The sequence below is a fragment of the Pangasianodon hypophthalmus genome, chromosome 18 (assembly GCF_027358585.1).
Source record: "Pangasianodon hypophthalmus isolate fPanHyp1 chromosome 18, fPanHyp1.pri, whole genome shotgun sequence".
In the NCBI taxonomy this organism is placed as follows: domain Eukaryota; kingdom Metazoa; phylum Chordata; class Actinopteri; order Siluriformes; family Pangasiidae; genus Pangasianodon; species Pangasianodon hypophthalmus.
The window spans coordinates 18,686,255-18,713,786 of NC_069727.1; the positions used below are offsets into that span (position 1 = coordinate 18,686,255).

The window sequence follows — 27,532 nt, forward strand, 5'->3', positions numbered from 1 at the left end:
GGTAAACCCTTGTGATAGGCATATCGCGATATTTACACTGCGATATTTCGATAATTTTGATATACCGTATATAAGAGTCCCACTCTTTAAAGCTGACAGTGCTGAGAGGGAGTCAGGGCCTCCTGCGCACACACTGCACAGCTCTAACACACCAAACACTGCTGCTGGAGTCCCTGCTGCTGCTGCTGCTCGGTACCCGGATGTTACTACGTTACCCATGAACCGTTTGAACTGACGCATGCGCGGTAAGCAGTAACACCCCCTCCCCTTTCCCCCGTCACCCCTCCCACTTCACGTAAGATGGCGGTTTGAAGGTGTACATGGTTATAGAGGCTTATCACAGCGCCTCGGGCTTTCACTCAGCTAACAGCGCAGAAGTAATCCCGCGGTCCCACTTTCCTACACTTCCGGAGTTCAGAAAGAGTCATTAGAGCACCTTCCTGGCTGTTGTGAATAAATCTTGAGAAGAGCCAGTGTAGGCAGGGTGAGTATCCCCCAGCTAGCCGCGCAGCTAGCTCTCTGCTCTCTGCTCTCCGTCTGAGGGTTTACTGTACACCAGACTCACACACACACACGCGTGATTCCTGAGAGTCAGTGAGTGTGTTTCTGCTGGAAATAACCCCTCCGTGCTTCTCGGAGGTGTGTGTGCTCGGGAGAGACTCGCGCTCTACTGGAACAGTGCAGGCCTCGCGGCTAACGCTGCTAGCATATCGGCTAGTTAGCGCTTACAGAGAGCCTGTGACTGAGCTGTTTACCTCGCTTCTGCTTTACTCCTCATTTCCTCTTTCTCTTTTTTCCAACACACATTTTTACATTATATTTTCTGCTATGTAGACGTGTACTTGGCGGTGTTGCTCCACTGTAAACACACTAGCTAGCATGCTAGCTGTCAGCTGCTACCCCCGTGTCAGTTAGCATTAGCGTTAGCATCAGCGTAGAGCAGCACCAGGTCTCAGTGCTTACTGTGTTTATTATACAGCAGCTTAACTCTGAACTCCAGCTGATTCATGTGGCGTGTAAGTGAGGAGTATTTTCTGAATCTTCCAGTCCTATAGTAACAGTTAGTGTGCTAGCTTAGCGAGCTAACCCCCTCCACCCTGACATAACTGTAGGGCTAGCTACTGAGAAAGGAGATTAGTGTCTGATAGTGAGTGTGTGTGTGTGTGTGAGAGAGTGAGTGTGTGTTTAATGAGTGGGTTAATAGTGAATTGCCGTTGAGCTGCGGTGTTTAGCCAGCTGTCACTGTGCCTGTGATGTGAGGTTTTATCTCTCACCTGAGAGTCCAGACAGAAAATATCGTTTTATTTGCAATCAGAGTTTTGGATACTTAATCAGGGTCATTCACACACTCATTCACACACTCATTCACACACTCAATAACACACTCATTAACACTCTGATCAATACACTCCTTAACACAATCAATAATACAGTCATTAATACATTCTTTAATACACTCATTAACACAGTCATTAACACACTGATCAACACACTCATTAATACAGTCATTAATACATTCGTCAATTCACGTAACACACTCATTAATACACTCATTAATACACTCATTAACACAGTCATTAGCACACTGATCAATACACAGATTAACACAGTGATTAGCACAGTCCTGTCTCTCTGCAGTGTTTGCAGGCCCGTGCTGTCTGTGCGTCTGCTGCGGTTTGGCTGAGGCAGTGTGTCTTCATGGACAGTTTGATTTTATTTTAATTGCTTTTGCGAGTCAGTGATCACAGCCTGATCCTGCAGCTGAGTTGGTGATTTTAGTGTTTAGTTCATCAGCTAAAGCTGGATTTACACGCTATGATTTTTACAGAAATCACACAGTGTAAAAGAAGTCGTGAGTTGAGAGCGGTGGTCTGACGTGCTCGGACGTGGCGCTGCGACCACAGACAGCCGACAGGGGAATTCTGGCAGTGTCAGAAAATTCAGATTAAAATCGGGATCTAAAAGAAGAGCGGTACAGCAGCAGCACCGAGAACGTCTCTGTAATGTCTCATCACAGTTATACCACAACAGGACAAAAAGAGACGCGGCATGGAACTAAACCGAGGGTCGATTACACCTTCCAGGTGTGTAGCTAGATAATTAGCACACAGACGCACACCCTGTATGGCACGTTGCAGTATCTGTCTCCATCGAATAATCTGACACGAGTCTGTTACAGGATTCTTATTGTGATCGTCTCGCACAGACGATTGCGGCGCGGAATAACGGTAAAAGACGCGGCGTAACTCCGCTCTCTGGTCTCAGTGGCACTAAAGTTCAGTGGCGGCGTCTGAAATACTGTGTGTTATTAATCTCACTGCTGCGCCACTCGTCTGAACGCCAGCGACAGCAGGACGGGAAAGGATCGTGCAAAACTCCCAGGATAGCTGGGAGACGACTGCAGTCTCAGAAATGACGAAACGTTAAAACAAAATGCTGATGATCATAAACAGCGCCATTATTACCGCAAGCTAACTGTGCAGAATATTTCCCTTTTCTGCTCAAGCTAATTTCCAGATCGCGCTGATTGATGACAAACACGACGTAGTGCTTTTCTTTAACCGCAGCTCTGCCATCGGAGGATCTTCACCGACACAGAGAACACACTGCACATTCAGCCAAGACTGTGTGAGGATTGTCTCATACGGTGTGACGAAATAACGCCAGAACACCATACGGTCTAAACTCGGCTTCAGCACGAGTGGAACACAGAGACTCGTAAGAGTGCCGTGTGTCGTTTTTCTCAAAAATTGAAAACTAGCAGGCGACAGGTGATGATTCAGTTTCTGTGTGTGTGTGAAGCACGCAGCCGTGATTTTATCAGCAAACAACAATTGAACTCTGTTCTCATGAAAGCAGCGTGGGAGAGTTTTCCAGAGAAGATCACGTACTGATTGTCAGCAGCGTGTCCTGTAAATTTGTGCTCCAATTCCAATCTGTTTATTAAACATTACAGACGTATATTTGCGTTATTAAAGCGGGTCCGATCAGCCAGCGGCTCTCTGAGAGAGGAGTATTCTAACAGTCGTCTGATTCAGATTTCTTTTTATATCTTTGCTCCTCGCAGCTTTTATATCGTGTTCTCTGTAAAATACACCTCCGTGGTGGAAATATTCACAACACAGACGGCTCCAAAATTATTGGCACTCTTGGAGAAGATGGATAAAATGTTTCATAATCATGTCTTTGTAGTTATTTGGCTTAATCTTCCTGTGAAAGTATGAATGGAATATAACTTTTAATGGAAATTTATTCTAAGATTTATTCTTTTTATTGAATTTGATCAATTTTGTCGATTAGTTGTTACAGACTGTTTAGTGAGATCTTCAAATTCCTTCCAATTATTTTATTATTGTTTTAATTATTTATTTCAAAACATAGATTTAGTTTTGGTTAATTCCCACCCAAAAGTTATTTCTCCGTGTCAGACAGCTACTAATCCGGAAGAGTGAAGCCAGCCATCTGCATCTTTTCGAGCTGCTGCTGCATCATGGGGCGATATAATGCACTCCGATGCCCCTGATTGGCTAGTGTCGCTGTGATTGACAGGATTTGCTCCCGGCCACTGATAGCTGTAGCATCGTTGGGATTGAAATGCAGACAACATGGTTTTTCATCTCCTAACGCAAGCAGTAATCTTTCTAGTGATCTTTAGTTACAGTGCAGTAAAATAATTCAGCATGTCTGGGTTCTGTGAATTCTGTCGCCAGCTAATGTGTGATATAATGTAGATGCATGAGCTTATTATTGACCTAATTGATGATGTTTTGCTAATAGTCCTGGTCTTGAAGATTATTTACAGAAGTGGTGCTTTATGTCCAATCCAAATTGTCCAAATCTTTTCTCCCATAGACAGCTCTCTGGTCTTCATGTGGGTTTATATTTTTCAACAACAAATGCCGTCTTCACAGACGAAACCCGAAAAGCTCAGAACAAGAGTAGACACTCAGAGCTATTAATCGTTTAACAGTCGATCTAACAATCTGGCAACAAGAAACTCCTGTCAGTCGCATGTTCCAGTAATTCTGATCACTTGAAAAAGGGGTGGGTTCAAACGAAAGGTGCCAGGATCTAAGTTGTTTAACACGTCTAGATGTAAATATCGGGAAATGAAAGATCAGGAAATGAAAGCTGAAATTCTGATCTGTTGTCTCATAATCATCTTTTCATCTCAAACCCAAGTGTCATCAGTGTACAGAAAAACAACAGACTTCCCCTTGCTGTTCCAATACTTACGTACGGGACTGTATATAACCTTTTAGCGGCGGTAGAACAGCGTAGACAAATTATAAATTCCCCAGCTAACACTCCCATTGGCTAAAGAGTGGCAGCTACACTCTTTAGTGATTATTGCAGACTGAGGGATATGAAGATTATATAAAGATTAATTCTGGCTAACATCGTTATATTCAGGGAAATTCTGGCAGTGTCAGAAAATTCAGATTAAACTCTCGCAGTGAGATCGCAGTGCTGTCTGAAATCCACCAGCAGGAGGATGTTCACAGGGTTAAACAAAACTCCCGGCACAGCTATGGATCCGGTCGGGATCTAAAAGAAGAGCAGTCTGTTGAATTGCAGCAGCAGAGAGAACGTCTCTGTAATGTCTCATCACAGTTATACCACAACAGGACAAAAAGAGACACGGCATGAAATTAAACGGAGGGTAGATTACACCTTCCAGGTGTGTAGCTAGATAATTAGCACACAGACGCTCTGTTCATGGAGTTTGTTTGCAAGACGAAACTGTTTTGTTGCGTTCCAGATGAAGAATATAACATCGTTATATATAACATCGTTATATTCTCCTGACATGTTTAACTGCTAGGTTGCTGCATGTTGTGATAGCAGGAGCGTTGTATGGAGTATGACTGCTTTGCCCTGCGTTATATTTTTCTCAGTTTCGTCACTGTTCCCACATTCCTGCTGATAAAACGATGATCTGCCATCCATACACGCTAATTAATAAGTCAGCAGGATGTGGGATTTGGAAATATCCAAATATACATCATCAATGTGCTTCGTTTAAATTTCAAGAGAAAACTTTGCTTTGAAAAACAGAGTTTTTTTTCCCCCTCTGTGTTGTTGAACCTGCTCCACTGGGCAGTTGTGAATAAAAACACTAAGAGCCTGAACACAAAATCTGCTTGGCCAGGATACCATTTTGTCCACTGCTGCATTGTATTTCTAGCGCTGCACACAAAATGAGAACAAAACCGAAGAACCTCAAAGGCGCAGGATCTCATTTACTGATAAACCAGTTTATGCTGTAACCGTATGACTTCATGAGACTTGAGAGAGGTTGTGAGGAAAAGCACAGAATCTCCTGGATTGAATATTTCTCTCAGACGTAGTCTTCCTAAAAGTGCACTCGGTGTAATGGCAGTTGAACCAGACGGCGAACTTACAACATGTTATAACTCTTTTGTTATTTGTGTGACATGTGGCACTTCCCCTTTGTTTACACATGAAGAAAAAAATGAGAAGTTGCCGAGACTGAGGTATTTTTGTATGCATGTATTTTATTTCCATTCTGCATTCCTGCTCACAGTTAAGCTTGTTTTGTTTGTTTTTGTTTTTAATCACTTGCGTGTTTGCGTTTATGTTTGTCTGGGTTTTAGCGTCTGACTGTCTGCAGTGATTTTGGAATTAGCATATTGGGTATGTCTGCCTTCCAGAAACATACACAGCTAATGCCAAATCTTATTTGTAGTCGGTTTACTCCACTCCATCTTTCTGCTCCATGTACTCAGTAGGACACTTTATTATCGAGGAAGGCTGCTCCGTGACTGATCTCGCATTACTAGAATTGAAATGAAATGAGACTCCTTCCTTAGCATTAGCATGCAACAGGCTAGGCAAGTAGCAGCGGTGATTCCATGGACCTACGTTGTGTCACGTGGTGTTGGAAACATTACACTGGGATTCTGGTCCATGTTGATGTTCACAAAATTGCTGCAGATTCTACATTCTATCATTTCAATGAAGTGAAGTGAAGTGTGGCCAAGTACCGTGACCCATACTCGGAATTTGTGCTCTGCATTTAACCCATCCAAGTGCACACACACACAGTAGTGAACACACACCCGGAGCAGTGGGCAGCCTTTTTTTTCTTTTCTTTTTTTTTTTTTTTTGCTCAAGGGTCTCACCTCAGTCGTGGTATTGAGGGTGGGAGAGAGTGCTGGTCATTCACTACAATCCCTGCCAGACCTGAGACTCGAACCCACGACCTTCAGGTTCACCTTCGAGTTGCAAGTCCGAGTCTCTATCCATTAGGTCACGACTGCCCCCATTTGTATAGCGCTTTTAAGAATGGACATTGCAACAAAGCAGCTTTACAGAAATAAATACGTTCAAATTAAATTAAATCACATCGCAAAGCTGCTCTGTTGGAGTCAGATGTGGTGATCGGGGAGGGGACGTACACTGCACGCGTCATCATGTTCGACTTGTTGTAAAGAGTCATTATTTGAGTTATCGTAGCCTTCCTGCCGTAGTCCCTGATATCACATTAGGGCCTTTCGCACCGCGGGAACCTTTTCATAGTACCTGAACTAATTGTGGAACTACCCACTTTTTGGCGTTTTCGCACCTCCGGAACTGGGTGTGATTTTAGTACCGACTGCCTTTTTCGAGAACCAAATTAGCTCCTACTCCGGAGCAGGGTCTAACCAGCACAACTGGTACTATCCGTGACGTAAGTAGACATTGATTGGCCAAACGCGTACGAAAACGCCCTCACGCGCCATGATTTAAAACGCTGTGTAAACATACCGCTCTTTCAATCGCTTTACGTACACGTCGACATTCCATGTCCGTTATTGTGAAACCCGCGAGACACAACAAAAACACGGCTCCGATCACAGCGTCCTCCATCTTCCGGTTGTTTACGTTGTTGTTCTTTGTTTCTGTTGTTGAACGCCGCGCACAAATGACGTCGCTGTCGACCGGCTTACGTCACTTCCTAGTGCCCGCTGTCGGTGCGAATGCAACCCTTTAAACGGTACTGGGAAATAGTTCACGCAAAATCGCCCAGTACTTTGGTACTGTACATTTAGTTCTGGAACTAAAGCGGTGCGAAAGACCCTGTATTCTCCCCATTCTGATGTTTGATGTGAGCATTAACTAAGGCTCTTGGACTGTATGTTGTTCATGACTGTATGCGTTGTGATTATTATCAGTGATTCCTGGATGATTCAGGGTGTTCCTAATAACAACGTATTATCCACATGCATCATGAGCAACAACAAAAAATTCATATTTATGAGTCATATAAACCAAATAAACTCTTCAGCTATTAACTCGGCAGCTGTTTATGATCAGGGTGAAGAAGAGATGTCCAGTGCATGTGCAGTTTCAGGGATGGAGTCAGCAGTGACGAGGGCATGTGCTGTGAAAACGTGAGCTTAATTATGTATACAGTATATTCCTATATGCTAGTGTAAATATCTCACACTGCACAGCTCTTTGTTCTTAGAGCAGTTTTTCTCCATTGAAAGATGTTCTCTCGTGCATGTATTCCAGATAACAGAAGAATGCGCTTCCTCTGAGTTTACACAATGCATTGGCTTATCACAAACTGTATCTGTGGGAAAGTGTTTTCACTGAGACTCAGCCCACTTTGGATAAAAGGTCATTTCATACTCATCCTGACTCAGAAGCGTGTGAGTGAAAATGAGAACATGCTTTAATGGCGTCATAGGATATGGGACACACAGTAAATGATAAATATTATCAAAATGTGTGATGATGATGATGTGTACCATTTATTTCCTTATAATCTTATTGTGTAAATAATGCTGAGGTAACGTGTTCGTTCGGTGTAAGACATACATGAGTAGTAGAAGATCAGTAATGGTTTTGATTCATGTGTAATTTTGAAAAGAGTTTTAAGTTTCGTAGTCAGTTGCCACCATGAGCCTCTCGAACATGTTTCAGTGCAACTCGACAACGATTCTACACGTCTCTGGAGCTGTACTGGAGACATGAACATCGTTCTTCCATAAAATATTCCCCAAAAGGTTTTAATGATGGTGGTGATGGAGAACACGTCACTCCAAAATCTCTCATTAGTTTTTCATTTCAGTTGGAGTGAGATCAAGTGACTGTGAAGACCACAGGACGATAGATGTTTTACATCATTTTCATCCTCATCAAACGGTTCAGTGAGCGCTCATACCATGTGGAATCTGAAAGAGACCACTCCAGTCAGGATAGAAAGTTGTATCGCTTGGCAGTGACCCTTCCCTCTAAAGGGACAAATGAACCCAAACCGTACCATCAAAATGCCTCCTTCTGCATAACAGCCACCATTTTGTCTTTTATTTGTCCCCAGTTGTACAAAAGTGTGATGCACTCAGTTCAGCTTTCGTCACTCAGTATTGATTAATACTTACGGGTTGGAAAGCGTTTAGACTACTTTCCCTCCAAAATGAATTGCATGTTTGATTGCCTCAGATGGACAAACTGTTTCCTAACTCACATATAATGGAAGACGGAGGGCAGTCGGGGTCGCACCGGCGCTCTGATACTGATATCATGGTGGAAATGTAACATTGAGGTCGGTGCAGCTGTAATGAATATTAATGCGGTAGTTTAAAGGAGATGGCTGCTGTTGCCTGCTGGTGCTCCTGCTTCTGCAGTCACTGCTCTTGTTGATTTTGGGGAAATTGCTTATTTTTGAGTGACTAATTAACACATGCACATCGAACTTCACCTGCGTTTGCATTTTCTATCGTTTTTGCTTGCACACAGCAGGGCGTTTTATCAATGACAGCGTTTGCACATGTTTGAAATATACAGGTGCGATATCGACGCTGGTGCGATACCAGCACTTATTTGAAATCTACTTGGTGGTAATGGGTTGAAGTTATTCTTATTTACAGTCAGACGTATCACCTGCGTTAGTTCAGCTGTAATGAGGTCGGCCCAGCTGGACATAAGGCGTGCTGTTTTCTTGGAACGGATGAATAAATAAATAGAAATTCACTTTGTCATCAGTAAACCTAATGGGCCTAAGTATCACCTGTGTGTAGAAAGAACTGATAAATTAATAGTCAAGCTCTGAGATGACGATCGTGCTTTTTCTTCTGATGGAGAATGAATAGATGGAAAGAGCAGGATCAGCCTGTAGGGCCTAGTCTTTCATAGTTAAGAAAAAGTTACTTAAAGGAATGTAATGAAATGCCGTAACATATTGTATTGTTTGATACTGCATAATAAAGACGCCATAAAATGCTGCTTATGTTACATGTGTAAGATGTTACTTTCAGACTTCATCAAGCCGACACGCCCTCCTTTGGAAAAAATTAGCCTCCTTTTATCTCGGATCAGGATAGGCTGCAGGGGTTTAAAAGCACACTTCTCCTAAACATGATGCTTTTTAAGAGCTGATACTAGCGTGGTAGCATGCTAACGTATTCGCTCAGGAAATGCAGTAATGCCTACAGTCGGCTGTAAGCAGGAACTGGAAGATTCGCCAAAATCCGTAAGGTCTGGTGTAAGGGAGCGCTTTTCCCAGTAAGTTCAGACACCGATGGCTAGGGAGCAGTGAGTGTTGAACCGAAACGCTACACCGGCACTAATACCGCAAACATATCCACACATCTGCGCCGAGTCGGGAAGTGGAACTAGACGAAAACGCAGCGAGAGAAAGAGAAAGAGAGCGCTGTCCTTGCTGTTTTAATCTGGGTTAAAGAAATCACCACGGCGATTGGGAACATTTATTACAAAATCTTTGCACATCATTGTGTATGTAACAAAGTTTTTCGTTTTGCTGCTTTGTGCAAATTCTGGCAGTGACTTATTTTACATTTTCTTGGGCACCTGAAGGCAAATATATCCATCACTGTTCTCACCCTTCTTCATTATCTTTCTCGTTTAGTTTGAAAAGCGTAGACTCTGGTGCACACGTGCTGCTGCTGACACATGACCGAGGTCAGTAAACTTTATTCCTGTCTGCTTGTTGTTTTATTGTTGACGTTACAGTTAAATCATGCGATCGATGAAAGCTTTTGTTTTTGTTTTTGACTGAATTCTTAGTTCTAATAATGATAATTTGTCTGTACAAATACATGAGTGTGTCTGTGGAAAGTTTGTTTCTCCAGCGATTGTAAGAGATTGTCTCAGGTGCAGTGAATCTTGGGATGTAGAATCTTGGACATTTGATGGGGTAAAAAAACCCCAACCCCAGGCAGTGTTGCTAATTCCATCCAGGCATGTTCTGGACATGGTGCGTTTGAGCCATTGACTGCTCGGGACCTTGTTGGCTCGAGGAAGTGCTGATGACCCTACATGTAGAGCGGCAGGGTGAGGGGAGGAGCCGCGAGCGTCCTGCCCAGCTCTCAGTCTTTGCTGTCCTTTTAAAGAGACCAGAGGCGCTGCCACTGGCTTCAACAGCTGGTGTGTGTTGAGCGTGGTATTTTTAGCTGCCTTTTCTCTGTCCTGCCTCCACTCTTTCTCTTCCTCCTGCTGTCTCACTACATGCACCTTCCACTGAGTATGGCAAAGTGTATTAAATGCAGATATTCTGGAGGAGGCAATGATCAGGAGGTCCAAATGTCATGTTGATATGACGGTCAGAGTGACCTGGAGTGTGTCAGTCAGTCCATTTATCAGCGCTTTGGCAAGGCTGCGTCAGAGCTTTCTGGCTAACGCAGGATGCAGTCTGACTGAGAGAAAGTGATTGTGCTCACCATGATCTGTACTAATTGCTGGTTTTGCTGTCTGTTAGAAATGCCGTTTTCTGTGTGTGAAATGACTGCAGTCATCAGGAGGTAATGGTGGAGCTTGGCAACGGAAGTGCAGTTAGCTAAACTAAAAACCAGAAGGAAACCTTTTCACTCAATCAGCACTAGGGCTGGCTACTGAAAATCTCCCCGAAAGGCACAGACTGAAACAATTCATAAATGAGGCTCATTAACCGCAAAGATTCGATGCCGTGTTGTAGAGTAGGTGGGAGCTCTGACAGTGCCAGGGCCAGTTCTTCTCAGGTTAATGTGGGGTCTGAGAGGAGAGAGCAGTGTCACAGAGCAGTAACACGACTTTACATACAAAATATAATAGACTCAGTATCCTCACTCATATTGTGTGTTACTTGTTTTCTCTCTCATACACACACGTGCTCAGTGTTTGCTAAATGAGACTTAATGATGGTCTCTTTACTGTGGCTTTGTGTGTGTAAATGTGAATGCAGGAAAAGACCTACTATACTGAAACTTCTTTTAGACCTGAGAGAAACAGTTACAGATGTCATGAGTAATGTCTTCTGTGCACATTGTAACTGTGCTTGCTACAAGCTTATTTCGGCTCTTTGCTTTCAGAAAAGCCCGATTAAAAAGCGATTTTAGATCAAAGCCTCATAAGTGCTTTACGTTCATTGGGTCATCTCAGTAGTGCTTCCTATTGAAGTTAATGTAATGCTCCTTATCTCGCCTCTCTCTCTGTGTTCCTCTCCAGTGTCACGCCTAGTCCTTCCTCTGCAGTGAAAGAACGCCTCCACTCACCACATCGTGCCATAGGATGTCCCGTAGCCCTGAGGTGAAAGAGGATCCGATGGAGTGCCCTCTCTGCATGGAGCCCCTGGAGATCGATGACGTTAACTTCTTTCCCTGCACCTGCGGCTACCAAATCTGCCGTTTCTGCTGGCACCGCATCCGCACCGATGAAAACGGCCTCTGTCCTGCTTGCAGGAAGGTACGGCTGCGTGTGCACGTGGAGATTTGAGGGCCTTCTCCCAAAAGAGTTTAAATTAGGAAGCTTGTTTGTGCCACTGAGATAAGATTTGCAGAATAATGCCTTTACTGGTGGGGAGAAATGGCTAATTATTCTGTCCAGATTAGAAGAGTGTTATGTCACTTGGAATGTGGTGCTAAATTGCTTGCGCATCCATTTTTTTTTTTTTTTTTTAAACAAGCTATAACTTATCACTGTGACACAAAAAAGCACAGATTTTTATTGAGTCACTTTGAAAAGCCTTAATATTTTCTTAGCTTCAGGAAGTCCGTGAGAGGTTTTCTGTATAGCGCTTAGTTTTCAGGGAAGCGCTCCACAGGGGTTGGGGAGAAAAGCGGTTTTTGATAGCTGGTGTTCAGCATCCCAGCAAGCTTCGATAGAGTCGTTTGCGCTCTGTTGCCTAAGGCTTCCAGCGATTTCAGTAGGGCCTTTCGCACCGCGGGAACCTTTTCATAGTACCTGAACTAATTGTGGAACTACCCACTTTTTGGCGTTTTCGCACCTCCGGAACTGGGTGTGATTTTAGTACCGACTGCCTTTTTCGAGAACCAGATGAGCTCCTACTAACCAGCACAACTGGTACTATCCGTGACGTAAGTAGACGTTGATTGGCCAAACGCGTATGAAAACGCCCTCACCCGCCATGATTTAAAACGCCGTGTAAACATACTGTAGTGTCGACTTATTCCGCAAGTATGGAGAACAGCGATAGATGGACGCGAGACACGACACAAACACACAGCTCCGATCACAGCGTCCTCCATCCTCCAGTTGTTTACGTTGTTGAAAGCCACGCACAAATGACGTCGCTGTCGACCGGCTTACGTCACTTCCTAGTGCCCGCTGTCGGTGCGAATGCAACCCTTTAAACGGTACTGGGAAATAGTTCGCGCAAAATCGCCCAGTACTTTAATACTGTAAATTTAGTTCTGGAACTAAAGCGGTGCGAAAGGCTTTATTGATTCAGTGCTCTGGAGCTCTCTAAGAAAAAGGGGCAGGAAACTCAGTGTAACTCTGTGTTCCCTGTGCTCTAGCCCTATCCAGAAGACCCAGCTGTATACAAACCCCTGTCTCAGGAAGAGCTGCAGAGGATAAAGAATGAGAAGAAGCAGAAGCAGAACGAGCGCAAGCAGAAGATCACAGAGAACCGCAAACACTTGGCCAGTGTACGCGTCGTACAGAGGAACCTGGTGTTTGTGGTGGGGCTGTCGCAGAGGCTCGCTGACCCAGAGGTGATTTTACATACATGCGCGCACACACACACACACACACACACACACACACCCCTACGTGCAGTCCAAATAAGCAAAACAATACATTTTTATGTAACACGTGTGTTGTTCGGAGGCACACAATGCATAATACAAATTTAAAAAATGCTTATAGCAGTAACCTCAGTAATCTTGTCCTCTTCCACAAGGATTTGATTCACACTGGAATGTTCATAAATGCTATCAGAACTGTTTGCCATTAAAAAGGAAGTACTTTTAATAAATAACCACTGTTTTAATGTTTTAATCAAATTGGACCCAGGAGTTAATGCAGTGAATTTAACTGGAGCTGCTTTAGCCACTTGTGTTTGTGAAAATATATTAAAGTTATGAATTATGAGCAGAGTTATGTTTGTGAATTATATTGTAATATTTATGACACTCAGTTGCTGGGATAATCTGGGAGAAATTTTTGCAAGAACCTTCTTGGAGATAGATTTGTACAGATTTGTCCTATATTTCATAACAAGAACATTTTGCAGCTCCACTCAGCCTCCGCTGTCAGTCTGCTCCATGCCCACGGACCACATCTCTCCCTCTCTCTCTCTCTCTCTCTCTCTCTCGCGCGCGCTCTGTTTTGTTTGTTCTCTCTCTCTCTCTCTCTCTCTCTCTCTCTCTGTTTCACTCATGCTCTCTCCCTCTCACCCCTTCTCTCTCTCTGTTTCATTTGTTCTCTCTCTCTGTGTTTCACCTGTTCTCTCTCTCTCTCTCTCTCTCTCTCTCTCTCTCTGTTTCACTTGCTCTCTCTCTGTTTCACTTGTTTTCTCTCTCTCTCTCTCTCTCTCTCGCGCACTCTGTTTTGTTTGTTCTCTCTCTCTCTCTCTCTCTCTCTCTCTGTTTCACTTGCTCTCTCTCTGTTTCACTTGTTTTCTCTCCCTCTCTCTCTCTCTCGCGCACTCTGTTTTGTTTGTTCTCTCTCTCTCTCTCTCTCTCTCTCTCTCTGTTTCACTCATGCTCTCTCCCTCTCACCCCTTCTCTCTCTCTTTCATTTGTTCTCTCTCTCTGTGTTTCACCTGTTCTCTCTCTCTCTCTCTCTCTCTCTCTCTCTGTTTCACTTGCTCTCTCTCTGTTTCACTTGTTTTCTCTCTCTCTCTCTCTCTCTCTCTCTCTCTCTCTCATTTGCTCTTGCATGTTCTTTCATTCCGTCTCCTGATTGCCATCACCGCTGACATCATGCACCCTGAATAGCTCCCAGCACAGAACAAATTATTCGGAGTGAGAAGTGGAGAGGCAGAGTGCTAACATGTCTGCCTGTTCGTAGACTGTCTGAATGAGAGAGGAGTGTAGAGCTCAGGAAACATTCACACTGGAGCAATGTGTTTGTGGTGTTTTTAGCTTAGCCTTAAAACGGCACTGTGCATTTCTGCTAGAAACAGCTCAAGACTCCACTCCCTTCCTTCAGACCTCAGTGTAAAGCCCCTCCCTGCAAGTACAGCAAAAAAAACCTGCTGCTTAAGAAAGCACTGAGGAGAGAGAGAAACTGATGGGCTGATATGCTAATGTGCCTTGAGTGATAACAAATCCCACCTGAAAGTAGGTTTTGCAGAACATAATATTTCCCTGTATGCCTGCATGGATTTTTAAACATTCTTGGCTCTCTGAAGCCAATATTTATTCTGGTCTTCCATATTTAACATCATGTCTCATTTCTTATTGTTTCAAACTACTTTTCCTGTTGTCTTTTTCATTGATAAAACTGGAATTTTTTTTTATTGATAAAACTGGAATTTATTTTATTTTTTATTCACAGCTATTTCTATATGCACTCCAGCTCTCACATTAGCCTAGTTCTGTCTTCTCGTTCTGCTGTGTTAGCACTTCCTGAGCCCTGTGTGTGCAGAATGATAGACAGACTTACATCAGCCCTCGAGTACAACTCAGGATTGTGTAAAGCCTTAAAGTTAACGTGTGTTAGAGTTGGGAATGTGAGGCTTTGTTTGCAAATTTGATGAATTTTACCTAATTATTGATTTTTATTTTTATTTTATATTTGCTATCTATTTTATATTTTCATCTTGTTCAGTTGTTCTTCACATTCCCTGATGCTTGGTAGAGGAGTTGATTAAGAAGGGAGCAGCCTTGAGTGAGCAAAAGCCACAAAGAAACATCTGGACGTAGTCCTGGTTTAAGAGTGACTGCAATCTCGACAAGGGGCCTGATAGATTCTACGTCTTCTGAGCTCAGCTAGTGGTTTAGTTTATCAGTTTATTTTATTAATTTTAATTTATACACATAAAAGGATAAAAATCCCTCTTCCTTATCACACAATGACTCGGATGTGCTTCCTAAGAGACACGCGAGGCCAGAAACTGCATCTTTTCCAACTGCTGCTGTATCACAGCTGAGCACTCAGAAAAGTGCTAAAAGCTTCCATATAAATGAGTTCACAGACGCCTACGATTGGTTCACGTTGCTCTGATTGACGGATCAGAGCATCACCATCCCTCCCACCTAGAGAACACAGCCAGGTTTTCTCTCTTGAGCTCCCGGCGCAGATGTCCATGGCATCCATGTTGTCAGGTTTTGAACTTGTGATCGCCTGACGATAGGGCAAAACATTTTTCTTGTTGTGCCACTTGGGAGCCGTTTTAGACTTAGTTTGTTTCTGCCAAATTTAGTAACCTAGCTTTGTCTTGCACATTTCCTTTCAGGTCTTAAAGAGGCCAGAATATTTTGGGAAGTTTGGTAAGATCCATAAAGTGGTCATCAACAACAGCACCTCATATGCTGGCTCACAGGTGAGCTTCACTATCTTTTACTCTATAGCTAAATATATCTTGGGGTTTCTCTTTAATTTAAAACATACAGATAGAAAAGATCTTCAAATTTGCCTTTTACAGGAGTCCCAGTAAACCTTTTGGCTAGATTAATCTCTCATTTTATGCTATAATTTCCCCCGAACTGAATGACTTGCTCATTTTGCTGTTTCATTTTGCCATATCTCCCTCAGGGTCCTAGCGCTAGTGCCTATGTCACTTATATTCGGTCAGAAGATGCCCTTAGGGCTATACAGTGTGTCAACAACGTAGTAGTAGATGGCAGAACTCTTAAGGTAACACATTAAATAACACTAAATGGAGACTTATGTCATTAAAGGTCTAGTTTTATTATATCGTTCAAAGCAACTGACCTGTCATGTATAATGCAGGCATCTTTAGGTACAACAAAGTACTGCAGTTACTTTCTAAAGAGCATGCAGTGTCCCAAACCGGACTGCATGTATCTACACGAGCTAGGTGACGAGGCAGCCAGTTTCACAAAAGAGGAGATGCAGGTAAAGTTAGTACCTTTTTGAACCTCTGGATTATTTAAAAGAAACTGGAATCTAAAGTGGACTGTTTGTTAATTGCAGGCGGGAAAGCATCAAGAATACGAACAGAAACTTTTACAAGAACTCTACAAAATGAACCCGAACTTCCTGCAGACATCCACTGGGACTGGGGAAAAGACAAAAAGCAAATCAGGCTCTGTACAGAGGTTTGGGCTGGATATTTAATCTAGATAACTCGTATAACTGTACAGCAGAGTACTCAGAGTTACTAGACACTATAGAAACACTGAGTGTGTGTGTGTGTGTGTGTGTGTGTGTGTGTGTGTGTGTGTGTGTGGATCATTCACTAATATTTTCCATTTAAACTCAGTTAACCTGTACTGTTTCTTGGTACACGTGTGGTTTTGTCATATTATTAGATATTTTTCACTTCTCTTTGCAGCTTTTTGTTTTTCATACTCTTTCATATTCTTGCTAACGGGGATCTCATGCCTTTTCTCTCTCTGTATTGGTTCATAGTTCCAATAATAATAAAGATGCGTGGCCATCGTTACAGCCCATGGGAAAGACGCCCAATGGGCTTCCAGAGCTCCGCAAGAGCCCGACTCTGGATGGAGGCTCAGACTGTGAGCACTTGACTCCTGACGGGCCGGACGCTGAGCTTGGCCTTGGACCTCTCCCAGCCCTCTCGCCTTTCTCTTCAAACTGTGAAACTGCCAGGTACGAAAATCACAGTCACAGAACACAGAACATATAATCAGCTTGGTCATAAACAGATTTTATTCAAATTATGCAATGATTGCACAAACGTGAGCAGTCTCAGGCTTTTATTTTTTCTGTATAGCCTGATATTTGGGTCGAGCGGGTTCTGTTTATATTGACTCAGATATCATCTGGTCAGAGAATGAGAACTGCATGCGTGTCTTAGGCACGCTGTATGAATTTTAAATCTGAGTAACTTTGTGCAACCGCTTGGCAAGCTTAAAATGGATTTGGTGAAAATGGTCATTTAATAAGGTCATCTGTCCGCATATAAAAACAAAAAATTCAGTCACACAGATGTAAGCATGATGCCTGTATCCTGTTGGTTTGGGCAGTGAGATTAGGTAAGGTCAGATCAGTTGTGTAAAAATTAAAAATTATATTGTGTAAAAATTATATTTTTACAAGTGATCTTTATTCATGACTGTTATGTAGTATTTCAGTCACTACCTGAAGTGTCTGAGTAATCACATCTCTCTCTTTAGTCCCAGTGACAAACCAACAGAAGCCATCAGTATAGGAAACGGAGAGACACCACAGGTAATTCCTAGATCAAAAGTACCCAGTTTTCCTTTGGTAATGTTTTTAACAGTATTATTGATTTCATATATCTAGAATTTCCAGGGTATGATGCCTTTTGTGACACGACTTTTGGTTCCTCATTTCCTTCCTGTGTGATTTCCGTCAGTTTTGACACACACTTTTTCTCCACCCAGATTCCCTCCAGTGACTCGCCGTCGCCCCCTCCAGGTCTGGCAAAGCCGTGTCTGGTGGTGCCTGCCAACGTAGCGGGTTTAACAGTGCGGTCACCCTTCGAGGGGGCAGGCACCGAGTCGCAGTCACTGTTCTCTGACAACAGCAACTTCAGACATCCGAACCCCATCCCCAGTAGCAGCAGTGTTCCTGGTTTTTCCCAAGTTTTCCCAAGCTCCACACAGAGCAATGCAGACTGGCCCACTGCTCCCGAACCACAGAGCCTGTTTACATCAGGTTAGCACAACTCTCACTGTCACAGCTAGTTTGTTTTCTCCTCACAGATCCAGAGTGTGTATCACTTATGCCTGTGGCCACTTGCAGCACAAATAGATGGGGGTAGAAATGGATATTTCCAAAAAAAAAAAAACACTTGTCTTTGCTAATTTGCTAATAGACACAAAAGTTTCAATCACATTTTTCTACTGAAGTACTTTAGTTAATAAAGTAGTGGAATTATGGTAGTGCCCGTAACAGAATATTGATATTCAGTCAACCGTCTGAGGCTATCATGGGCACAGGCTCACAGAAACTGGACAGCTGAAGACTGGAAAAAGACCAGACGATTCTTTAACTGTGCGGTTTCGGTTTGCCTGTGGCCATGATAGCCTCAGACTGGCTGACAGGAGTGGAACCTGATGTGGTCTCCTGCTGTTCCACCTCAAGGTCTGATGTGTTGTGTGTTCTGAGATGCTTTTATAATATAACAATTCTCTAAGAAACTAAAACGTGCATTGTGACTATTTCATGTTTTGTAATCAAGTATTAAAAATCACATCGTGTGAATAAATGACACACAGATGGATACATGCATCCCTGTCAATCATTTTGCACACACATGCGCACACACACACGCACACACTCACAGCACTCAGTGGGCAGGATGTGAAAATATACTCGATAGAGTGCTCTGTATCTGTGTGCAGGCATTGTGGCTGTGTCTGACTGCCTGTCTGATTTAGCTAGCTAGTGTTTACAGTAGCAACGTCTCTACAAGGAAACTAGTTGATTAGCAATTGCTTGGTTTTAAATAAAAAATGAACCAAGTGTGTAACATGTAACAAATACGTCGTCTTGGCACATCAACACTTGCTGTACTAATAGGTTTACTTGGCATTGAATTTAAAATGGGCACTCTCCCAAGTTGGTAATGCAGATTGCAGGGAAATTAATTATTATTATTATTATTATTATTATTATTATTATTATACATTTTATTTATAGGCGCCTTACAAAGTCCATAAAACAGAGTAAAACAATAACATTAAACAGTAAAGGCCAGTACAACAAACATAAAATCACGTAAAAGCCTGCCTAAAAAATACGTTTTAAGACGAGATTTAAAGACTGGAAGACTTGAACTATTGTGAACTTCTACAGGAAGTGAGTTCCATAAAAAGGGAGCCGCATAACCAAAAGCTCGTGACCCCATGGAAGTAAAGATAATAAGGATATTTCTACGACGATGTGTTTAAATACAGTACCAGAACACAGAGGGTTTAGGTTAGAAAAGCCTAAAATACTGTAGTGATTAGTCTATAATCTGTTTGGATGGTCTGAAAAATGCCCAAAATGTGAACAATTTGATCTGTGGTTAAATGTGCTTTAAAGTAAAAGTATGTTGTTTTTCTTTGGTAGATACTATACCAGTCTCATCCTCCACAGACTGGCAGGCGGCCTTCGGCTTTGGCTCTTCCACCAAGCAGCAGGAAGACGACCTTGGCTTTGACCCCTTCGACATCACGAGCAAGGCGCTGGCTGACCTCATCGAGAAGGAGCTTTCGGTACAGGACAAAACTTCGGTGCCTATGAGCCATGTGACCCCAGCACCGGGTTTCCCTCCTCACATCCCCAGCTCGCTTCACAGTGCCAAGGGCCCCATGCTGCCTCCTGCCTCGACCGCACACCTCCCTCCGAACTGTGGGCTGGCCCCGCGAGCCTTCTCCCACCATCTCCAACATGCCCAGCTTGCCCAGCGCCCTGGCTATGCCTCATTCAGCTTGCCCGGGCACACGCAGACGCTGGCATCTCGCCACAGCTGGCTGACCATGACAGCACGCGCCAACCTGCAACACCTGAACCACACCGCACAACACAACAGCAGCTTCTTGGACTTGAGTTTGCCACCTCAACAGCAGCAGCAGCATAGTACAGGTCTAGGAGGAATCCCCATTACAGGTGAGTGTAGAGGGTCAGCACAGGGTTTTTTGGGTGTATTGTTTCCAGCCTGCACAAATTAAGCAGCTTAATGTGCTAATGAAGATTAATATAGGCCTGTTTCTGCTTAAAGGGTAGGCTAGGTAAGAGCAGACCTTAGTTTTCAAAGCACGCACTAATCCACAAGGAGGCACTGTAATGCTGTGATGGAAACAGTTTAGAACAAGCCTTTAGACGCAAACTACACATAACTGTCAAGAATATTCAGGTAAGTGACGTCCTCGACACCATTCCTCGTAATTTTAAAGATTTTGTCCTGGAGTGAAAGAAGTGTAGCTTTTCACATAATCAGGTCTGCACTGATGAGACTGCGTTTTCTTTTTTTTTTTTTTTTTAAATATCTACTCTTTATGTAAATAATTATGAAGACAAAAGACAGTTGAGCTGGTTTAGCAACTCTCCCATGGAACACTTAAAAACATCATTCTGCTCATTTTGAATAATTTCCTGGTAGATAAATTATTTTTCTTGACAGTCTGTGTGGCGCTTTCACTTAGAACTAGCACTGAATTAGATGTGCACTGGTATGAAATTTATTACTGAAAGTCTTTACTGATCCTCCTGTCCCCCAATGTTAATATCATATATATATACATAAATACTCACTGGCCAGTGTTAGTAGGAAAAGGCCAGGTGATGTTCTTCCAATCATCAGCAGTCCAGTTTCAGTGAGTCTGTGCCCACTGTAGCTTCAGATTCCTGTTCTTGCCTGATGAGAGAGGAACTCGATGTGGTCTGCTGCTGATGTAGCTCATTCACCTCAACGTTTGGTGTGTTGTTTATTGTTTCTGCTCACCATGGCTATAAACAGTGGTTACTTGAGTTACTGTACGCTTCCTGTCAGCTCGACTCAGTCTGGCCATTCTCCTCTGATCTCTCCTCTGATCTCTCTCATCAGCAAGGCGTTTCTGCCCACAGAACTGCTGCCTACTGGATGTTTTTTGTTTTTTGCACCATTCTGAGTATACGAGACTGTTGTGTGTGAAAATCCCAGGAGATCAGCAGTTTCTCAAATACTCAACCCAACCTGTCTGGCACCAACAGCCATGCCACAGTCAGAATCACAGAGATCACATGCTTCTTGTGAACATTAACTGAAACTCTCGACCTCTATCTGCATGATTATATGCATTGCACTTGATGAGCTGATTTGATAACTGCATGAATGAGCAAGAGTACAAGTGTTCCTATTAAAATGGCGGATTGAGTGTCTATCTTATACCATACAAAAGTTTTAATATGAAGGATCACACATAATAGCCAATCAACATACTTGATTACGGCGTGTTCATAATTTTAGTATGAAACTTGTGCTTGTTCTGCGCTACATATTTATTGCATATGTCAGGCTTCGTGATTCTTATTGGATTATTATGGAGCTTTTCTGTTAATTTATGTAAAGAAGGATTTATGTTAATGTTGTTCTACCATTTAGAGGAAGGTCATATATCGCCCTTCTTTTCTCCCTCTCATGGATGAGCTTCGTTTCATCGGTTTTTGAGGTTCAGCTCTAGAGAAATATAGAAATAGAAACAGGGTATCCATTATAGAAAGGTGCAAAACTTTACTGTCCTTGTCGATGCTGCTTGCCCTCATGAGCTTACTGCTAGGATATGGCGTAGCGTAGCTGCTAAACCAATAGCCAGCGGCTCTCGAGGCTTCCATTATAGCAGCTTTCTGAATCAACGTTGTTATTCATGTCATTCATGGAAATGTGAGGTTTTTAGATTTGGTACAGATTTGCAATAATTATATACCGAATCTAAAAACATCACATTTCCACGTGTTAATGCGTTAATTTACTTTTTGAATTAAAGACTATTTCAATGCTGCAACTTCAAATGTAATTTACAGTTGCATTAAAAGTCTTTAATTTAAAAAAAAAAAAAAAAGTATTTAATTTGGCTTGCTGACACCATGGAAGAGACCAAAGTGTTGCATTTTCTTCATGTCCTAAACTAAACACACAGACAGCAGCACTGCATGATGGGAATGAAACGTGTAATGTGACTGTAGAAATCTCTGCAGTACACTGATTAGAGATTGCAACAGACCCAGGAGGAATATTTTGGACTAAATTATTTAAATAAAAAATCTAAATCTTTAAATTGATAATGTGCCAATTCATAAGTAATAATGAATTGAAATTGGAGCATAAATTAAATATGGCTCAAATATTTCTTTATTATTCATTCATTTAATAATTTGATTGTCACCGACGCTACGTGAGACCTGAAATATGCCTTGAAATGTTTAAGCCGATAGATACACAGGATTTTTCTGAAGCCAGAACCTGCATGTGTCATACTTTTGTGAGAAATTTCCTCTCCCCAGGTCCTCTGTATCCCCCTGAACACTTGGAAAGCAATTCCATATGCACTTTATTGACTTTGTTCTGTTAAGCAGTGCTTGCCTTTCCTTTCACCGCTCCAAGGTACCTTGCATTAAACATGCCACGACCGCTCACAGTAGATTCAAGATGAAATAGGCTTCTGATGTTCAGAGCTCTAAAAAGAAGCACATTAAACCTGGTCCTTTCTTTTTCTCATTCAGAAAACCTTTTAAAATAACTAAAAAAAAAAAGAATGGATGAAAAGAAAAACATGATTTTAGCCGTTTGAGGTATAAAAATGAAAAACGTGTGTGTATAATGATGATGAATAATGACTAAACAAGCAAGACCGCATACCATCACCATCATAAGCATTGACGAATGATGTGCTATAGTTATTAGGAGGGAAGTGGATTCTTTGCTACATTGGTACAAACCTATTATATACCTTCTGCCGTTTTATTAATAATGACATGCCTCGCTAGAGCCAGCAATAAAGACAAACAACTTTCCCCTGTGCTCGAGAAGAATTGTAGTATAGCCTAAGCACAGCAGCCTTTTTTTCTGTGTGTAATACAGCTGGTGCTTATAGTGTTTGGAGAAACAAATTATCGTGTCCTGATACGGTTCTAAAAGCATTTCACTTTGCTTAGGCACATGGAAAGGTCACATAGTTGGTAACAGTAATAGTTTTAGTCCTGACAACGAAATAAATGTGTATATCGACAGTGCTGCTTGAGGCACGGAAAATCAAATTACACATCCAGTGAAGCTAGTAGCAATTCGGTTCATCGATGTCAGGACAAGCTAAATTGTAGAAATCAGGGATGTGCAAAGTTTTACAGCGAAGTGGACGCTTATGTTGGCAAGTGGATTATTCAGGAAAGTGGTGTTATTGGAAGAAAACCTGCAGGACACACTGCTTGATTTCTACAGATGCACTTTGCTGAGTTTGATAGTAGATTGTATTATCAGCTCTCGGTCTATCCACGGATCACCACATACCTAATAGAAAAAGGTGGCTGTGTTATTGCTCCTCTTAGCATCTAGCTGTTGAATTTGAATGAGCTGCTAAGTGGTAATACTGAATTTATTCTTTTTTGTGTCCCTTTCTAGTCAGGCACTAACTGTTACTGTCACAACTTGACTCCCAATTGTAGTTTGGCTTTTGAGTGATGGTTCTAAGAGTCTGATTAATTCAGTTTAATTCATTTAATTTTATTTGTGTGGTGCGTGTAAGAGAAGATATTTCCCCTGAAGCTAGGGGGAGTCTTGTGTAAGGGAAGGGCAAATCTTTAGGGCTCTCTGGGTGCTAATTTCCCCTCACCAATACCATTTGTTAGATTTATATTCGCACAAACTCGGGTACCTACTGCCTCGATGAGAAAATACTCTGGCTTTGTTTTGGCCATTTTATTGTAATAGCGTATTTCTTCCTTAATGAGAATATTTTAAAAATATTCCACTCAGCTCCTTATCACTGGCCTTTGCTTTCCCCCTTTCCTCTTTTTTCTCTCTGTCCATGCAGAAAACAGCAATTCAGTAGAGAGCATAAATGTCAAAGAGTGGCAAGATGGCCTTCGAGCTCTTTTACCCAACATCAACATCAATTTCGGTGGCTTGCCCAACTCCTCGTCTTCCTCATCTTCATCCTCATCCTCCTCGTCATCTTCGTCCGGCGTGAATCACACAGGGGGCATGACACACAGTCTGAGCTGGGACGGCACGGCCAGCTGGATGGACCCAGCGATCATCACAGGTACGCTACCAGATCCAGCACCAAAGTGCTTCAGTGTCATTATGTGGACCAGTGTAGCTTCAGTCCACCAATTTCGAAGTGACATTTAATTCAAAGTTTAAACTGACACGTCCTTGAGGGCTTTCGATGATTAATAGAACTCTGCATTATCTTCTGCATTAGCATAATGGAAATGGAAAAAAGGGGGTATAGGCATATTTGTTTTGTTTTGTTTTTTAATAGTGGCAAGTGCTGAATCATGGCAGCACTTTGTCTGAAATGGCTTTGATGAAAACTGCGATTTCTACAAACAGCCAATAACATCATTGCTTCTTTATCTATAGGAAGGAGGATTCAACAAAAAAGGGAGCTGACAAAAAAAAATCAACTAATACCAGGTCTTGGCTGATCTTTTTAGTCTTTTTAACCATATTTTTTTTCTTGTAGAGAAACATATAATGCATGAAAGCCTTTAACTGTTTCCTTTAATAGTTCTGTGTCCTTTAGAAATCTTAAAAATGCCAAAATGGGCCAAAATGTTACAGAAATGGCACCTTTGCTTTTTAAGCGTCTTGTTCTATGTGTCACTTTTGCTTATTTCTCTAAGAATTGATGAGAAAGTCACCTGCCTTTTTTCAGCATATCTATGATGCTTGGCACATGTGAGTACGCTACGATTACTAGTTAACAGCTGATCATCACGGAAATCAGCCAGTCGTATTTCTGAAAGGGTGTGGCACATAAAATATCTATTTTTTAGATTATTTATTTTATTATTATTACTAGAAGAAAAGCTAGAGAGGTGCCAGACCCGTGTAAATCAGTTCTGGCTCGCAGGCACATCAAACCGGAGCGGTACGGGATCCTGTCGCAGCACAAATGAACTCCTAGGGGTGACCTTTCCACATCCCAAACATCATTCGACTCTCAGCCATCTTCTGCAGTTGTTTTTTATTTGTTTTTTTTTTCTAAGAGGCCTTCCTTAAGAGAGAATTATAATCTGTGAGCAGGCAGTGATTTAAGCACGCTCGTGCTGCTTGCTTTTATAAAGAGGATGATCAGCATGGAAGTCACGTCTGTTGTCTGAGTGTTGGTGGGTGCTGCTGGGCATCATCTATCATCCAGAAGAGGTTTAAAATTAATGATTCACAGCCAAACCTCTGAGTGAGGAATGTTTCAACTTCTTTACACTGAACAAAAAAAGTATAACGTATCATCCTGTTTCCATGGTAATTAATCTTTCAATGGCAACTCAGTATATCCAAGTGCTTTAGATGGTGGCCTGCATTCTGAGTAGATTTTAAGATGTATAGACGCCAAAGATTAGTCTGACGACTTTTGCTGTTCGTTTCTGTTCTGTAGGTGTCCCAGCATCCTCAGCCAACTGCCTGGACTCTCTTCAGGACGACAGTCCTCCACATTGGCTAAAATCCCTGCAGGCCCTGACAGAGATGGACGTACCCTCTGGCTCCACAGTACCCCCTCAGCCCCCACACAGTACACCCTTTAGTGCCCAGATGTCTCTCCACAGAGCCAGCTGGGCACCTTACCTGCCCCCGGGCACTGCCAGTGCTGCCAGCCAGTTCCACTCTCCCCCACCAGGCTTCCAGACAGCGTTCAGAGCCGCGGCTCAGCCCCCCACAGACCTGCTGCAGAGTGCCGGACTGGACCGCCACTAGGGACTGGGACACTAACACCCCCTTCCTTTACTCCGAGAAAACCCAACACACACAGAAAGACGAATAAATATAAAAATACAAACCTGTTAACAAAGTAATTATGGGATTATGTATTCTTTTTTTTTTTTTTTCCTTCCACATCTTGGTCTTTCGAGCTCATTTTAACTCTTGGTTTCACATTTTCCTTGGTTTAGGATTTGGTTCATGTTGCCCAAGTGCTCTTATCCCAGCATAAGCAAGGACGTTCTTGAACAACGCATTGTTAGTGAGAGAGTTGAGTGAGGAATTTGGTGGTGATGAAGCTGATATCTGTGTGGAAATCATGAAAGTGAATGGATTAGAGAACTAGAGAATATTCCAGTCGAGTGTGTTGATCAAATCTGCCTTTAAATCTGTACCAAATAAGCACCTGTTCTCTGCCTGTGTGCACAACCGCGAGACCCTTTCCTATAACCTCTTAGCCTGTGACATTCAAAGAAGTGACACAGAAATCCAACAAATCTGGATTTAGATTTGTTTTCCCCTTTGCATTCTTTACTTTCAGCTTCCCTGAAAGATCAAATACCTAACGGAGAGTAGCGGAGAAATCTCCGTGCTTTTTTTTTCTTTATTGAATGTTAAGCCTTTAACTCTGTTCTTTTCTTCAGGTTGCAGTAAAGAGGCCTTTTAGAAGTTATCTCAGAGCGTAGTTACAGCTTACGCATCATGCCTTAAAAAAAAAAAAAAATCGACCAGGATGTGTTCTCAATCACACTCCCTTTTTCCTACATGGTCTTTCAGATACTTGTTCATGACCCTCCTACCAGCTGACTGGTACCAGGATGGGCAAGAGGCTTTCCAGCTGCAACACTGGACGTAACCTCTGTATCAGAGGGCAGTGCATTGCAACGAAAAAAGGCGGAAACCTCCATTTTAAAGAACAAGCAAGCTGTAAGACACGTTTGAACAAAGGGCAGGTGTAGCGGATGGAGCACCACCGTGTGGTGATTTTCATAGCTGCCTTTACTTGAATAGGACACCACAATTTCCGTGTGTGTTCTTAGAATATATATATATATTCTCCCTTGAAGCAACACGGTGAAAGGTTTCGGGGAGACTTCGCTGGATGTGTTTTATGCAAACTCTGACGAGGAGTTCGTTTTGAGACAAATGACACAAACAAAATCATGATGCATCTCCATTCATCACTGAGAAAAGCACTTAAGTGCGTTCTTTGCACTGATGGGTGTCAAGACAGAAGAAAACATTAGGGGTACAAGCTGAGTTTCGATGATGTAGTGCAAAAGAAAATTCAGTTGTTAATTTGACTCACTCTGAAGACCATTTTAAGATTGTCAGAAAAGATACCAGGAAAGTGATTTGATTGATTGTTTTTCTCACAGTAGACAGATAATCTGGCCACACTGCTGATGAAAGCTGGGATAGCAGCACCGGTAGGCAACAAGAGTTTGTTTTTTTTTTTTTCCCTCAACACAGGGCTTCATCAGAGGTCAGAAAAAAATGCACTCTTCTCCTTCTGCCTTCTTTAATTTTCTTTTAACAGTCTTAATTCTGTATCACTTGTGTAGGTTCTTGCCAACTGTTCAGTATTCAGCAGTATTCAAGAGCAGTGATTAAATTAAAAATCTTAAGATAAAACCAGTACAATTTAACTATGGGTTTTACTCAATGCTAAAGATTAAGAAAGAAATTAAATGAAAATGAAGAGTCAAAGGAATTGTATCTCTGCAGGTCTGAAAGAAAAAGAAAACAATCTTTAATAAAAGATTAAATATGAAA

General features: G+C 42.3%; 1 protein-coding gene across 3 annotated transcripts; it reads left to right on the top strand.

Annotated features, from left to right (window-relative positions):
* The first annotated feature begins 272 nt into the window (after positions 1–272).
* On the top strand, positions 273–27,532 carry cnot4b (CCR4-NOT transcription complex, subunit 4b). Of its 3 annotated transcripts, XM_026922914.3 has the most exons (15): positions 273–484; positions 9,881–9,933; positions 11,455–11,691; positions 12,765–12,962; positions 15,653–15,739; positions 15,952–16,053; positions 16,150–16,275; positions 16,354–16,478; positions 16,792–16,992; positions 17,520–17,574; positions 17,751–18,024; positions 19,426–19,965; positions 23,865–24,095; positions 24,419–24,472; positions 25,437–27,532. In XM_026922914.3, exons 3-15 carry the CDS (start codon positions 11,518–11,520, stop codon positions 25,751–25,753), a joined length of 2,484 nt encoding a protein of 827 aa, XP_026778715.1. In that variant the 5' UTR covers positions 273–484; positions 9,881–9,933; positions 11,455–11,517; the 3' UTR covers positions 25,754–27,532. The 3 variants fall into 3 exon arrangements, with proteins under 3 accessions (XP_026778715.1, XP_026778714.1, XP_026778716.1); XM_026922913.3 differs by lacking the exon at positions 9,881–9,933; XM_026922915.3 differs by lacking the exons at positions 9,881–9,933; positions 24,419–24,472 and having other exon boundaries at positions 274–484.